Here is a 16,752-nt window from a genome sequence, read left to right on the forward strand (position 1 = left end):
AATAGAGCTTTAATTCCAGATGGCTTTAGAATGCTGTTGGGTCAGCCAACAAACATTTATTTAATACTTATTATGTGCCAAGCACTATTCTAATGCAAATACTAGCAGAAATTACTCTACCCTCAAGGTACTTTCCATTTATTGGGGAGGGGGAGACAACACATAAATGGAAACTGAAAGGGAAGTCTATGGGAGCTGAAATGAGGTGAATGAGAATGATAGAGAAGATTGAGTGAAGCCAGGAAAAGAGGGAGAAATATGGCTGACATGGTTTTGAAAAGAATAGTACAATCAAAGGGAGAGGCTGCAGAATGGAGGATACTTCCAGTGGTAAATTTCAGTGTTGGAGTAAGCTTTCAAGATGATAAGGTTTCAAGGAGCATGATAGAGAAAGTCTGGAGTATGCCGTAGAGAGCAATGAGATCATAGTCAAGTCCTAAGGAAATATGATAGCCAAGGGGCTCCTAGCTCATCACATGATAGAATAGTTCTGTTCAGGTAGGATACTTTTTATATGAATGTACCATTATTGAGACCATCCCTTTGAATTCAGCCACTTTTCATAGAACAAAGAATAAGGTATGTATCATTAAAATTTTTGAATTTTTTCTCAATTTTTTTTTCCATCCAGATAATGGCCCATTTACCATCCGCCATGAAAACAGTGACAAATGCCTTAAAACTGCCAGTGGTTGGGTAGTAGCAGTGGACTGCAAGAAGACCAGTGACATGCAGTGGAAGTGGGTATCACAACATCGCCTCTTCCACGTGGAATCCCAGATGTGCCTTGGAATAGATATTGCCAAACCTAAAGATTCCTTGAAAATGTTCACTTGTGATTCCAATGCTATGTTATGGTGGAAATGTGAGTATGGTACTTTATACGGTGCTTCCCAGTACAGATTGACTCTGAAGGATGGACAAGTCACTGCAAATGTAAATGCGTCTGATACTTGGAAGAAAGGAGACTCCAATGAATACCTTTGTGATCAGCCTTACCATGGTAAGTATGTAACTGGTTATTTGGTTAATATACAGGGTTTCATGTTTTGTTTAGCATTTGACTTGTTTGGGGCAGCTAGATGGCTCAGTAAATACAGCACTGGTCTGGAGTTAGAAGGGCTTGAATTCAAATTTGATCTCAGACACTTAACACTGTGTGACTCCCAATTGCCTCCCCCTCCCACCAAATATTAACCTGTTCAACTGAGAGTTACTACTATCTTCACTTGTTCAATTGTTTTTCAGTCACGTCCCACTCTTCATGATCCTTCTTGGGGAGGAGGGAGTGTGCTCCAGGCATGGAAATCAAGTAATAAGAATACCCAGTGTCAGGAATAGAGGCATCACTTTGGTTGTTATTCAGCTTTGTCTGACTCTTCATGACCCCTTTTGGGTTTTCTCGACAGAGATACTGAAGTGGTTTGCCGTTTCCTTTCCAGCTCATTTTACAGATGGGGAAAGTGAGACAGAGAGGATTAAACTATCTAAAGCCGGATTTGAACACGGGATGATAAATTTTCCTGATCCCTAAATCAAAACTATATTTACTGTGCCACCTTATTGCCCATTTTGGTAGTAATATTTTAAAAAATGAAGTTTAAAAAAATACCTTCAATGAAACATTTTTAAAACACAGACAAAAGTTCAGAAGGGTGCATTGGAGGGCGGGGGGAGAGGCATTGTTGATGCTACTGTGTTAAATTTATTTTTTCTTTTAAAAACCCAAGTTATGTATACTATGTAGCTTCATAGGCAATTCATATTTTTCTATTGTAAACAAAAAACATTTTTCATGTTGTTTTACCAGTATGCTGTGTTTATGGTTCATTATCTCCCATTTGTTCTGCATATATCTTGTTCGAACATACTTGTTTGCACATTGTCTCCTTCATTTAACTACAAGCTCCTAGAGGGCAGACTTCCTTCTCTCTCTCCTTCTCCTTCTCCTTCTCTCTCTTCTTCTCCCCCCAACTGGGTGACTTGCTCAGGGTCACACATATCTAATGTTAACGGTCTGAAGCTGGATTCTAATCCAAGTCCTCCTGACTTCAGGACTGGTACTCTATCCATTGTGCCATCTATCTGCTGCTGAGGGCAGACTTTCTTTTGCCTTTCCTTGTATCTCCACCAAATACAAATTTTATTATATTTATTTATTAGATTGCTTGATTTCCCAAAGTTACACAGTAAATGAAGTATTTTAAATTTGAACCTTCTGGTTCCAAATCTATTACTTATCCCACTAGTTAACATTTATTAGATATTTCCAGGGAGTTCCACAAAAAAAAAAAAATTCTACTACTAAAAACTCAATTGATAATGTAATAGAATGTGAGTTTCCTTATAAACCTGACAGCACTGATTTTTATAGTTCTAATTATCATTATCAAATTGACACATATAAGGAGATGGCTCAAAGATGTTTTAATGAATATTTCTCTTGGAGAATGATTAATTTTTCTAATAGTCATTTGCAATACTTTTTGTCAAAAAATATCTCCTTTGAACAGTTGTCTCTTAGAGGATTAGTATAATTTTTACAAATTACCAGTTCCTTATTATATTCCAAATGTCAGTTTTCCAATAAGTTTTAAAAATCCATTCCTCGTCATGGGTTGACTATTTTGCTCATATTCACATCCCTCACATGGTTCCTTTCACTTATTAAGCTGTTAATAAGTATTTGTTACCTGACAGCCAAGTATATTTAGCATATTATACATAATTCCATAAAGTAGACCATAGGTATTTTAATTGATATTACATTGAATCAATATACTTAATTTGGGAAATATTGCTTTTTTTTTTTTTTAACATGTCAGGTATCCATAAACAGGCACTATCTCTCTTACTATAGAGTTTCTTCTTTTGCATCAAAATTTTTTTAAAGTTACCTTTATATAGGTTTGATGTCAGGCTATCTTGGCAAGCTAGTGCCCAGTATTTGATATAGATACTCTTTATTATAAATGATATTTCTATACTTTTGTAGTTTTTTAAAATATACTTCCTATTGTGTTAATAAAACCAGCTATTGCTTCAATATTGTGTTTTCTTTGCCTATTTCTCCCTTCCTCTTTCTTGAATTTAGCAATCATTTGTTACTTAGTGTTTGGAATTTGTGCTGTAAAAACCTTATTCAAATTTTGAAATAGATAAAGAATTATGGCCTCCAAATTATAACAGACCAAAACTAACATTGAATACAATTTTTAATTTTCTGCATTGTACTTGTTTAGGCAAAATCCAGTATTATTCGCCTTTGTGGTTTGCATAGTCATTCTTTTCCTTCTGTTTTCTATCTTGATTTTGCTTAGAATGTAAAGTATTAAGATTGCCAGAGTCCCATCTGGTAAACTTGAATTCTTACCACTGGATATAATCAAGCAAGGTTTCCAGTAACTCTTTAATAGTATTCATTGAAAGTTTATAGTCATCTGTCTTGATGAGCAAAGTTTGACAACAAGGAATCTAAAATCAGAGCAGAAACAAGATATAAAAAAGATATTAGAAGCTTGAGTTAAGAGAATCAAGGTGCATCCCACCATGAGCCTGATTGTCTGAATAGAAGATAAAACTAGAAAACTTTAAATTAAAAAATCTGGCATTTTATTTTCCCCTCCTCATCTGGGAAATACCAAAAGCACTAGTTACAAAGTATAATGTAAAAGGATTATAGGTCTTTTTAGCATAAAATATTTTATTTTCAATATGTGTTCCCTCTGATACTTAACAATGGTCATTTTGCCCACGTATCCTTTGGAATCAGAAGTCATGAATTCATATCTCAGATCTTCACTTTATGACATTTATGATCTTGAGTGAATCATTTCATTTCTCTTCAACTTGGTTATCTCAACTCTAAAATGAAGCTGGACCAGATGCCCTCAGTTATATCTTTAAGCTCAAAATCTTATGAATATGTTTCCTGCTTTTCTCAAGGCAAATTATAACTATATGAGATAAGGGCTCTTTAGGATATAGGAAAATACTTTTATACATTGATTTTTTTTTGGTTATTCAAGGGAAATATAATGTAGTGAAAGACTGCTGCTAATGTAGTCAGACCCTTTTATGGCCCAAAGAACTTAGGTAGGACAAATTGTCACCAGCAGTGAGCATCTAGGTGTCTCTAGCAGAACACACACTGTGGATACAGACCAAGATTGCAGATGGAGCTTCTTGTTCATTGATTTGCCTCTTTCTTCTGTAGCTGATTTGCTCTGTTGAATCTAAAGCTATTATTTTAAGTTTACTTTCAACCCAAGCTGGTGAGCATTCCCCTTGAGAGTTGATCATCTAGCTACAGGAAACACAAGGGACTTAAGAATAAGTCCAGAAACAACAGGATATGAACAGAAAAAGAATTCTCTTAAACAGTTAGCAGAGTTTTAGCAGGGTTTTTGTTATTGTTGATCATTTAATTTAACATTCTTCAATAGAACACCTCAGTTATGTTCCCCTTCCAACTTCATTCTGTGAAACCAAATTATAAGATACCAAGAAAGTAGCTGGCATGTTTCAGTAAAGTAAGGACACCACTTTACACAAAAAGACTTTTGTTGCCTGAGAGGCAAAGGGATTGGATTAGTTTGGTCACTGAGGTCCTTCCAATTTGCAAATTCCATGCTTCTATAAAACTGCAACAAATATCTGTGGCCTGGGCAAGTCACTTAACCCCAATTGCCTCAGCAAAAAAAAAAAAAAAAAAAAAAAAAAAATTTCAACAAATAAAAGGACAGTCTTCATGTATGCAAAGTGGGAAGAACTGCAGTTTTTTTTTTTTTCTTAGCTTGATAATTGGATGGATAGTAGCTGCTTAATAGCAATCCTGCTCTGTTTTTTGCTCCATTTTAGTCAAAGCACCATTATATTATATGAAAACAAAACTTACTCTACAGAAATTCAAACTTGCTACAGTACAGTATGATGTGCCTTGCTTTACATAATAAAATTTGTTGCAAATAAAATTCTATAGGCAGTCCCCTGACTTTTCTGATTATGTGGATGTATGTCTGTGCATGTCCTGCTCAGACACATTTGCTATTGCTAAAATAACATAACATCACTACTGGCATCTTTGTGCAATGTCCAAGAATACACATGGTATCCAGACTTGTGTACTACTACTGTTTTCTGCTTGTCTTTGGAAATTGTGTGAAAGATATATATAATATCTATATAATAAATACCACATATTTTCAAAACTGCCCAGCTTTTCTTTGCTTTTTTTGTTGGTTTTCTTTTATCCTTTGCTGTACACTCTTTGCTTTATTTTTTCCTTTCTCTTCCCATCCCTAAAGAAAACCACAATTAAGCTTAGGTAGACACACATACACATACACATACATATATATATATGGAGAGAGATACATATATGTACATATACATACATATATTTACATACCTATATTTATATATACACATATATAAAAACATCTAAACCTATACATTTATAGACATATAGAGAGAGATAATATCATCCTATGCTTATTTCTCCCTCTCATCTGTTTCTCTGAAAGTATATAACATCTTCCTTCATAGGACCTAATCTTTCCATATGAACAAGCTCATTTCATATGCCACAGTAGATTATCTATGAAAATTTTTTTCTCAATGTTCTGCATTCCTTCTATTCTTGACTATATAGGTTTTATTAAACAAGAAAATTTAAAGTTAAAATAATTGAAATCATCCTTTTTACATTTCAACAAATGCTTTCCCTTATAATATAGTTCAAGGTCTGATACTATTGGATCTACTTCCTTTACATTTTTTTGCCTTGTTTCTTTGAAGTTCCTTACCTATTGTTCTTCCAAATTAACTTTGTTATTTTTCTAACTCAATAAAATATTCTTTAGTAATTTAATTAGGATAACATGGAATAAGTAGATTATTTAGATAAAACTATCATTTAAAAAATTATATCAGGTTTATCTACCCATGAAGAATAAATATTACTTCAGATATGTAAATAAGTTTATGCATATAGAAAGTATCCTGTGTTTACATTTTTATACAGATAAACTCATTTAATTAAAATAGTCCATATAGTTTCTGTGTCTCTTTTGACAGTTATATACTCACATTTTGTTTTGTTTTTAACTCACTAGGCATTTTTTCACTTTTGAATCAATCTATTTTAACTTAATCTTTATCTGAGATCATGATTACTATCCTACTTTTTTTTTTACACAATAAATTCAAATTCCTGCTCTTTATTTTATCTTTGTGTATATCTCTCTTTTTATGTTTCCTGAAAGCAACATATTGTTGAATTCAAATTTTCAGTCCATTTCTATTTTATGAGTAAATTTGTTCCATTTACATTCTAGGCTACAAATACTTGAGTATTTTATTCCTTCCTATTTTTCCTCACTATACTTCTTACCCTATTTATCCTATCTCTTCTCACTCCTCTACTTTATTTCTACCCACTACCTTGCTCTTCAATTAACTTCCCCATCCCTCTTAGGATACCTCCCTTAGCCTCTCCTTCCACCCTATTCCCTTGTATTCTTGTTTCTAAATTTAGAAGATTTTATACATACATATATACATATATATGTATCTATTTCCCTCTTTGATCCATTCCTATTGAGAGCAATGTTCCAGCAATACCCATCCCCCTCCCACCAGCTTCTTCTGTATCAAATTTTCCTTTTATGACTCATTTATATAAGATAATTACTCCTTTTTATATCTTCATATGGTTTCATTTTTTTTAGAATCATCCCATCATACTCATCTCAGCCTAAGCTTTTCTTTTGAACTATCCAAGTGGCAATAATCCTGAGAGTATTGCTGATTTTTAGTCTTTAATATTTACTTTATATTTTTCCTAAATTGTTGAATTGTCTCTTAAGTTTTGGGACTTTTGTCACAAAAACCTGAAAGTCTTTGAGTTTGTTAAATGCGGGGAGGTTTTTTCATTCAGGATTAATTGCTTTTTTAAAAAATGTTTTTGTTAAAAGAAGTGTTATTACCATCATCATTCTACCTTCTATCCTAACAATTTTAGTCGATGTACTTATCAGACTTGTTTCTTTAACTGTAAAATAGAGATAATGATCCTTCTATCTGCCTACCAAGGGTTGTTGTGAGCAAAACACTCTTAGAAACTTAGAGCACTATGTCAATATGAGTTCTTAATTATGATCAAAACATATATAGAGCTGCTACTACAATACTTTTAGGGAACTTTAAGAATCATGACATTATATTTTAAAATGACTCTCTCAAATATATAAATGGCAGCCAAAAAGCCAATAAGATTTTGAGTTGCATTAACAAAGATACAATTTCCAAAGTGAATTTGAATAAAGAAAGAAAAGTCCCCCACAACTCTTTTTTGTCCTGACCAGACCATGTTTAGAATATTGTAATCAGTTTTAAATTGTCATATTTTAGGAACGGGGGAGGGAGAGAGCAGTTAAAATGGTCAAGGATCTTCATAATAATACCATATGAATTTCAATGAAAATAAACTTAAATCATTCCTTGTTCTGTCTATAAAGTGGAACAAGTCTAATACCTTCCATGTAATAGCCCCTCAGATGCTAGAAGACAATCATCATGTTCTCCCAAGTTTCCCCTTCTCCAACCTGAACATCGTCTGTACTGTCACTTGAATCCCACATGTCTCATCCATACCCCATAGAGTGTAGTAATTCAGGTACTGTGTGTGTGTGCTATCTTGTGTGAGTCATTCTCTTTTAGACCACACTACAGATTTTTTGGGGGAACTGGTATAACTAAGTAAATGACTAAAAGAAATGGAACCTTTCCATACACATAATACTTACTAGAATATTATGCCTGCCTCTTTTTATAGTTATTTTTTGGCTTGGTTTTTCTAATTTGTAAGCAAGAACCTGCTTTGGAACACCTTTCATTCCACATGCAGTAAGACACATTAGTTAGTTAAAATGTCATTGACATTGGATAATTAGTCATTCCATCATCATTATGTAGGCATCTAGACTTGGTGTCAGAATAACTTGAGTTCAAATTCTGCTTAAGTGTTAGTTGTGAAATCACTTAACTTTTCTCAGCCTCAGCTTTCCACATCTGGAAAATGGTGATAATAGCACATTTACCTTATGGGATCATATTGTGAGGAACAAATGAAATAACATATGAAGCAGTTAACCAAACTTTAGAACACTATATGAATGCTATTATTATCACTAGCAACAGCAAATGGATTACTACCAAATAAGTCACTTGGGCCATACTTATTGTAATTTCTTTGGGCTGCCAAATATATTTAATCATAAAGCCAAAATCATGTAATTATAAAATACTGTGGCTCCTGTGGACCTTGGTCTTCATGTAGTCCAAACCCTTGTTTTGCAGAGGAAGAAAAATGACTTGCATGTGTGCCTTATAGCTAATTAGTGGTAAGGCAAGGAACATTCATTATTTCCCAGCACTTTTCTTTAGGCTACATCAGAATTATTGAACTATATAATTTTAGAGTTGGGTAGAATGAAACTCCTATCTATATGACCCATATCTGAATAAGAATCTCTTCTATAACTCTAGGCATGATTAGCCCAGAGGAGAAAAGATTCTATACTTTCAAGTATAAAAGGGAACTGGAAGCAGTGGTTAGAATGGACCAAAGTAAAGCAGCAGCTACAAAGGGGCAGATTTAAGTTTGGCATAAAGAACTTCTTAACAGAGGTAGCCAAAATTGAAATGGGCTGTCCCAGGAAACAGCAGGTTCTTCTTCATTTGAGGTCCCAAAGATTGGAGAATCACTTCATAAATGTATGAAATAATTCTTATTAGAATCTAGGTTGGATTAGTTGGCTACTGAGATAGCTCAATTCTACGACTTAGCCTCATTCACTTCTCATAGGTGCTCTTTAGAGAGTGAAACAATTCTATCGCATAATGGTAATTTTATTATTATTATTATTATTATTATTATTATTATTTGCTTATACATACATTTATTTTATTATTATTTTGTTTTTATATGTGTATATTTTTTCATTTATATATTTATATATTATTAGTTTGCTTATATATGTATATATTATTATTTTTATATATATACACATTTTGTTTTATTTTATACTTTGTTTATATATGTGTATATATATACATATAGATAGATATATTACTAGATTAAAAATCATTGAAAGTAGGGACTGTATTTTTTCTAAACTTTTTGTCTCCCCCAATATTTGCATAGTAGGTACTTAATAATTATTTAATAGAAGCCCTTTTTCTTTCCTCTTAAGTAACTAAAATTTATTTATTGATAGCAAGAGTTTGCAAACTATATATAGACCCCATGCTCTATCTAATGTGCCACCTATGTGCCCCAAAATTTTTTATGCATTATATTTCTGTATCTCCATCTAAATGTAAACTCCTTGAAATCAGGAACTATGTCTTATATTTCCCTGTCTTTCATAGGAGCATAGTAGACTTAGTAAATACCTTGTTAATTGATTAGTCAAGGTAGACTTTTCCTAGTTAATGTTATACACTGATTTAGTTTTTCATGAGTCTTATTTCACAGCAAGAGGATTTAATTTACATTTCTAGTACTATGGAAAAGGTAGAATATTTCAAACAAATTATTAAGCTTAGGAATAGAAATCTAAATTGAAAGATATTTCCTGAATTTACTAATTGTTTTTGATATGTTCACTGATTCCTCTTTTAAGCATAACAAGTATCTTACATGAATGTACTGTATATTGGAGCATTAGTAATTTGGACATATTAATCTATCTTTTATCAAATTTTTAAAAAAGAACAACCCATGGATCTTTCAAAAATAACTCAAAGGAGCAAAGCACTCAGTACTTTTATTATTTCTGAAATTGTCCATTAGAAAGTGATTACTTTGTCTCTCTCTTTAAACAGAAATATATACCCGAGATGGAAACTCTTATGGGAAGCCTTGTGAGTTTCCTTTCTTAAATGATAATGTCTGGCATCATGAATGCATCACTGATGAAGATCATAAAGGGGCATGGTGTGCTACATCCTTAAATTATCCATATGACCAGAAATGGGGAATTTGCCTAAAAGCAGGTAAGTATGGAAAGGATTGCCTCCTCTATAGTATGATTTCAGAGATGCCAAAATATCCATCTGTTCCAAAATATTATTTTCCCAAAATCATCATTTTTTTTGAGTAGAAGAATTTATTGGAATATCTTATTAAGATGTGAGGACAAGTAAACTTTTGAAGCTAGTGGATTTAATTTGAAATTAAAATCTACAATGTTCTGAGATTTTGGTGCAATAAATAAAGTGTTATTTGCAAACAGGAAGATCTAAATTTTTTTTATTTGTCAATTGACATTAATAACACTGGGCATCAATAACAAAAAAGATTTTGTCATATTCACAAAATGTTAACCTGCTATGTATTGGGGGTTTTGCAGCCAATTTCAGCTGCAGTTTTACATTTCATCTGATAACTCACACAATCCTCAAAGGAATTGGTTTTACATTTTAAAAATCTTTTTCTAAATAAAACTGAACTGTATTCATTTAACTTGCCCAAATGTAGTCAATGATTTCCTGTCATATTTCACCCATAAAATCTCATTCCTCAACATCCAACAAAATAATTGGCTAACAATTGTTTTCTAATTACCAGGTTAGTACTTCTCCAGTTTGGAGATTTCCTAATAGCAGAGTTTCCTGAACTCATTCCTGAAAGCCCCTAGATTTTCCCAGGAAGAATTCTAAGTATGAATACATGAAATGGAGCTCAAGTAAAGATTTAGCCATAACTTTATAGTTTTGTTAAGTTCATTGGCAATTTCTTGGTAATTTTCTGTCTTGTTTCCAAAAAAGTTTTTTGGTCACTTGAAAAATGAATGTTGTAACTTTCTTTAACTTTTCTTCAGAATTTTAATTTTTTATCATTTCCTTGATTTGAGCCCATACAAATATCCCCACTGATTTTAACCTTACTCACTGATTCTTGGGAAAGTATTTTTCAGATTTAAAAATATCTATGTCATTTCAATTCATTTTGTTTTAGTCTAGAAATGAAAGTTCATCTAGATATGTTTTTTTGTTTGGGTTTTTTGTTTTTCTAAATTGAGATCATAAACTGAGATTTGGGTCAGTTTGTGTTACTAAATGAAGATCTGAAAATAGAAATGTAGAAATGTTCCCTCAAATAAGAGATTCTCAGTTTTCTGATCAGTGGCTCATGAAGCCAGAACTGAAAGTTTCTTTGAGTTTTCTTTTGAGCCTTTGAGTTTTAACCTCCTCATTTTAAGGAGAAGGAAACTGAAGAGACCCCAGGAAGTATGACTTATTTAAGGTTGCACAAATAGAGTATCTGAATAAGGATTTGAACTTGGAGTCTTTGATTCCAGTGTTAGTGTTATTTCACTTACCATTCTGTTAAATTTCTAACTTATCTTTATGAGCATCATTGTTATACTCTGAATCTTCAAGTGTATCTTTTTCAGCCAAATTCTATGTTTCTGATCGTTACATAGTAATTCTTCCTTAACTATATAAAATAGGTATTATAATTCATGATAGATTTGGATATTGTATGATATGTTTAGATGTGGACATATTTGATAAGCAAAAATATTAATTTTTTGAGTTGTTCAGTCATGTCTGACTCTTCGTGACCTTAGTTGGGGTTTTCTTGGCAAAGATACTGGAATAATCTGCCATTGCCTTCTTTAACTCATTTTATAGATAAGGCAAACAGATTAAATGACTTGCTCCAAGTGTTTTTTTTTTTTTTTTACTAACTATAGCTAGTAAGTTTCTGAGGCCAAATGTGAACTCAGGTTTTCTTGACTCCAGGCCCATAGCTCAGTTTACTCTATATCATTGGAACAACAGATAATATGTAACAAGGTCCATGTATCCCATCAGTTCAAAGCTGAATGAAAAGGGAAACAGCAAAAATAACCTGATCACCTATTTTTCAGCCAAAATGAGATAACATTTCATTTCTGAGATTTAAAAGTAAGTTCACTGTCTTGATTTACTAAGACATTCTGGAAGTTTCATGTATATTAGTGTCTAAAAAAAGTATGCAAACACTTGAGAAGACATCAGAAACAATAATGATATTTACCAAATGATACTCAGTACATGACTGACAGAATATGTTGGCTACACAGTTTCTGTGCATGAACATGTTCCAGTCTGCCCTGCCTCATGTGTTAATCACATGAGCTGAGATATTCCAAAACAGATAGGACCCAGCCAAATGGTGATTACTTACTATTCTTCCCATACATACAATAAACAACCATTTAATACTGCTTCATGTTACATAATTTAATTTATATAAAAATTCATATCAGCCAATGTTTGATAGGGAAATCTCATTTTTGTTTTTAGATATAAGATCCAAAATCACATTGTCCTTTAAGCTGTATGAGTAGCTAGATGGTTGTAAAATAAACTTATCTCTGTGGTTGCAATTTGTGAACTGGTAGAACATCTAAATTTTCTCCAGTGGACTGCTTTGCCCTCTGTAGCCTAAATGAGATGACTCTAAAAGAAGCCACCAATGGAAGGAATGAATTGGAAGTCATAAAGACTTACATTAGATACTTAATACTATGTGACTTTAGACAAGTCACTTAATCTCTACTTAGCTTCTTTGACTTTAAATTGGAGATATTAATAGCACCTATCCTCTTGGGTTGTTCCCAGAGAATCAAATGGAATGATACTTGTAAAATATCTTGTACAATATCTGGCACATAATAGGTTTTTAATAAATGTTTATTCTTTCCCTTCCTTCCTTCCTTTCTTCCTTCTTTCTTCTTTCCTTCTTTCCCTCTCTTCCTCTCTTCTTTCCTCCCTCCCTTTTTTCCTTTCTTCATTCCTCCCTCTCTTCTTCCCTCCCTCTATTTCTTCCTTCCTTCCTTCTTTTCTTCCTTCCTTCTTCTGTGTTGCTTGGAAAGATAGAGACTAGAGATGGGAGAAAATAAGAAAGGTTAGGAGAAGGTAGGGCCATAGAAAAGAACTTTTAAGGACATGGGTTTTTTAAAGTTAGGATTTTTAGTGGTAAAAAGTGTTGCGATGTTCTAATTCTAATTAGCAAAACTAGGATCAGAAATGAAGTCTTTTACCATACTCCTTGTTTCTGCTGTCACTCTCTACTTAACCCCATCTACTTTCCCCCCCATCTTAGTCACTCTTTCCTGACCTCTAGTTTCACCAACCATAAAAAATTCCTGATCTTAGAAAAGAACATCCCAAGTCATATAAAGTCAGCCCCAAGTCATGTAAAAGGAGATGGGAAGAAGAGAATAAGTTGTTATTATATGCCTGCTATGTGCTTTACAAATATCTTGTTAAGAGTCTTACATCCCTGTAAGGTAGATGATGTTTATTATTATTCTCATTTTACAGTAGAACAATCTAAGGCAGAAAGAGGTTAAATGATTTCCCCAAAGTGACTGAGGTAGACTGGATTTGAACTCGATATTTTTTTGACACCAGGGCTTAGCAGTCTTACTTAGCAGCCATACAACAATCTGTTTTTGTTGAGTCATTTTTCAGTCATGGCTGATTCTTCATGACTCCATTTAGGGTTTTCTTGACAAAGATCCTAGAATGATTTGCTATTTCCTTTTTCAGCTCATTTTACAGAAGAGAAAACTAAGGCAAAAAGGATTGTGACTTCCTGAGTCACATAGCTGGTATGTGTCTGAGACAGGATTTGAACTCAGGTTTTTCTAACTCTAGGCCTTGTTCTCTACTACATAAATGTGTGTATGTGTGTGTGTGTGTGTGTGTGTGTGTGTGTGTGTGTGTGTATAAAATCTGAAAATGATGAAATGGTAGAGACTAGAACTAGGACTTAGATGCTGAAGTCATTGATGAATTTGTGAATACAATAAAAGGGTCACTGAATCTTATAAAAGACCTAATTCAAACTCAGGTTCTACTGATGAGACCCTGTGTGGACTTGGTTTGAAGTCATTTATGTTTCTGGGCTGTTTCCTCAACCATAAAATAAAGAAATTGGATTAGTTGGATGTGAAGCTTCCATTTCAATTACAAGCACTTGGGTTGTGTAGTAGATAACTTGCAATTCAGAATGGTTACAACTCTAAAGTCTCAAACTCAAAGTTTCTCCAAAGGAGCCCTTATATCCTTTCACCAATTCTACTGCCTCGTTTCTAAATCTATTATTCATCTTCATATGACCTCCCAGGCTCTTAGTTTTATTCAGACTTCACTTGGCCTGAATCCCACAGTAATTTTCTAAGTGGTATTCACACTCTCATCCTAGGATCACCATGTTCCTTTTCTGAATCCTAGACTAGGATGACTTCTATCATTTGCTTTCTCTGTTCATACTCTTAAACTTGCTAAAGAAACACATAGTATCGTAAAGCTAAAGAGAAAGAAATCTCAAACCATATAGTCCATGGATTATTAACCTTGGGCTCTGTGAACATGGTTTGTTTGGCTTTTTTAAAAGATTTTTTTCTGGAATAGTCTTCATAATGTAGTTTTGATTATGTTGATCTTTCTAAAACTTTCAATGATTTCCTGTTACCTACATGAACAAAGATTTAGAGATACACAGAACCTCATCTAATACAATCTAATTTTATGATCAAGAAAACCAAGACCCCAAGAAGTTAATGTCACATATGATGTAGCACAGGCAGAATTCAAACCCAGCTTCTCTCATCCCATACACACTGTTCACTATGCCAAGCTACCCAGTATTGTTAGCCAGACAAAAATGCCATTCACTATTTGGTTTCAGCTAATCTTTGCAGATTTTTCTGCATTATATCTACTTTAAGCTAAACTATATTATTCCTCTAGCATAGTGACTTGTACATATTTTTTGTTGTTAAATTCCAACTTTTTGTAAACTCATTTGGGAATTTCTTAGGAAAGATACTAGAGTCATTTGCCATTTCCTTCTCAAGCTCATTTTATAGGTTAGTAAATTAAGGCAAGACAGGGTTAAGTTACTTGTCCAGGGTCACACATCTAATAAATCTGAGACCAGATTTGAACTTGGGTCATTCTGACTCCAGGCCTGGTGCTCTATCTACTGAGCCACCCAGTTGCCTTGCATATAGTAAGTTCCCAGATGTTTGAATGGATCAAACAGAACTTATAACATCAAAGTTACAAGCAAGCTCCAGGATGGCTTTCAATGTTCTAGAACTCTGTAGCTGAAGGAGAGTAAAACAGTTTTTGGCCAAAAAAAAAAATTTAAAGCAAAGTTTATAACAAGCATGATGGCATCAGAGAAATAACACACTGTGCCTGTGTTCTCTTTCCCCCACCCAAAGATTATTATATATTGGATAATAGAATTGTCAAGGATAGAAAGAGCCTTAACAAGCCTTTACAAGTTCTATAACTGGATTTGGAATCAGGAAACTTTCATTCATATCTAAGTTCTGCCATTTATTTGTTTACCTGTGACCATGAACAAAATCACTTAAACCACTACAGACCTTGAATTCCACATCCTGTGAACGTCATTTTATAAATGAGGAAATTGAAACTCAGAAAGATTCATTGACTTTTCTTCAAGTCACGCAAATGATTCAGTGGAGCTTAAAAAAAAAAACAACTAATTCTTAATCTTATACTGTGCTGTTCCCAGAGATATGTTTTAGTATTTTATCTTCCTCTTGTAATTGTTATTCCATGTTAATACTTCAGAAGTTATTTTTGTAAAAAACTGTAATGAAATTATTAGCACATTTCAATCATCTCTACTTGTGCATGAATCTGTGTTCCAAAACCCAAGTTATTATCTGGTAATTGCTGTCACAGTGGACAGAGTGCAGACCTGGAATTAGGAAAATTCATCTTCCTGAATTCAAATCTGGCCTTGGACACTTAACTATGTGATCCTGGGCAAGTCATTTAAACCTATTTGCTTTAGTTTCTTCATCTGTTAAAAAAAAGAAAAGAAACAAAAAGCAGAGGAAGAAAATAGTAAACCATTTCAATATCTTTTCCAAAAAAACCTCAAATAAGGACACAAAGAGTCCAGCATAATTGAAACAATTGAACAACAAGAAAAATTGAAATTTCAGGCTTAGAATCCTTGAGAAAAAAATAATCTAATGGTGTTTCTTCCATATCACTGTCTCATGATAAGACATCACAATTGTTAATAGTGATATTTAGGTTATCAAACATAATCAATAACATTTTTGTCACATAAAAATTTTGTAAACACTGAAGTTCAAGAATACATGATGGAGGAGGCAGCTAGATGGTGTACTGGTTAGAGCATCAGCCCTGAAATCAGGAGGACCTGAGTAGAAATCTGGGCTCAGACACTTAACACCTCCTAGCTGTGTGACCCTGGGCAAGTCACTTAACTCTCAATTGCCTCAGCAAAAAAAAAAAAAAAAAAAATAGATGATAGAAATAAAAATTCATGCTCTTTTAAATGTTGTTTCTTTCAATAGAGGATGGCTGTGAAGATAATTGGGAAAAGAATGATCAATTTGGAAGTTGCTACCAGCTTAATACCCAGGCATCCCTTACATGGAAGGAAGCATTTGTTTCATGTCAAAATCAAGGAGCAGATTTAGTAAGCATATCAAGTGCGGATGAATTAATTCTTCTTAAAGGTAAGCTAACTCCAAGGTAATATAGATAGAATATCTCATGTAAAAGTTGAATTAAATGTAAAGAAATAACAGGTGAATAGCAGTATCAGAATAAATTTATGCATACTATCTCTGAACTCTAAGAATTTATACTTTGACAATAGTAATA

At 33.2% G+C, this 16,752-nt stretch overlaps 1 protein-coding gene across 1 annotated transcript in view; it reads left to right on the forward strand.

The window, feature by feature from the left end:
* The first annotated feature begins 267 nt into the window (after positions 1-267).
* Positions 268-16,752, forward strand: part of LY75 (lymphocyte antigen 75) — a 100,980-nt gene continuing 84,495 nt past the window's right edge. Inside the window, exons 1-4 of the mRNA XM_051990670.1 lie at positions 268-400; positions 632-1,003; positions 9,892-10,062; positions 16,440-16,604. Of these exons, the coding sequence (XP_051846630.1) occupies positions 268-400; positions 632-1,003; positions 9,892-10,062; positions 16,440-16,604 (841 nt within the window). The remainder of the gene's footprint in view (positions 401-631; positions 1,004-9,891; positions 10,063-16,439; positions 16,605-16,752) is intronic.

The sequence above is a fragment of the Antechinus flavipes genome, chromosome 3 (genome assembly GCF_016432865.1).
Source record: "Antechinus flavipes isolate AdamAnt ecotype Samford, QLD, Australia chromosome 3, AdamAnt_v2, whole genome shotgun sequence".
Lineage (NCBI taxonomy): Eukaryota > Metazoa > Chordata > Mammalia > Dasyuromorphia > Dasyuridae > Antechinus > Antechinus flavipes.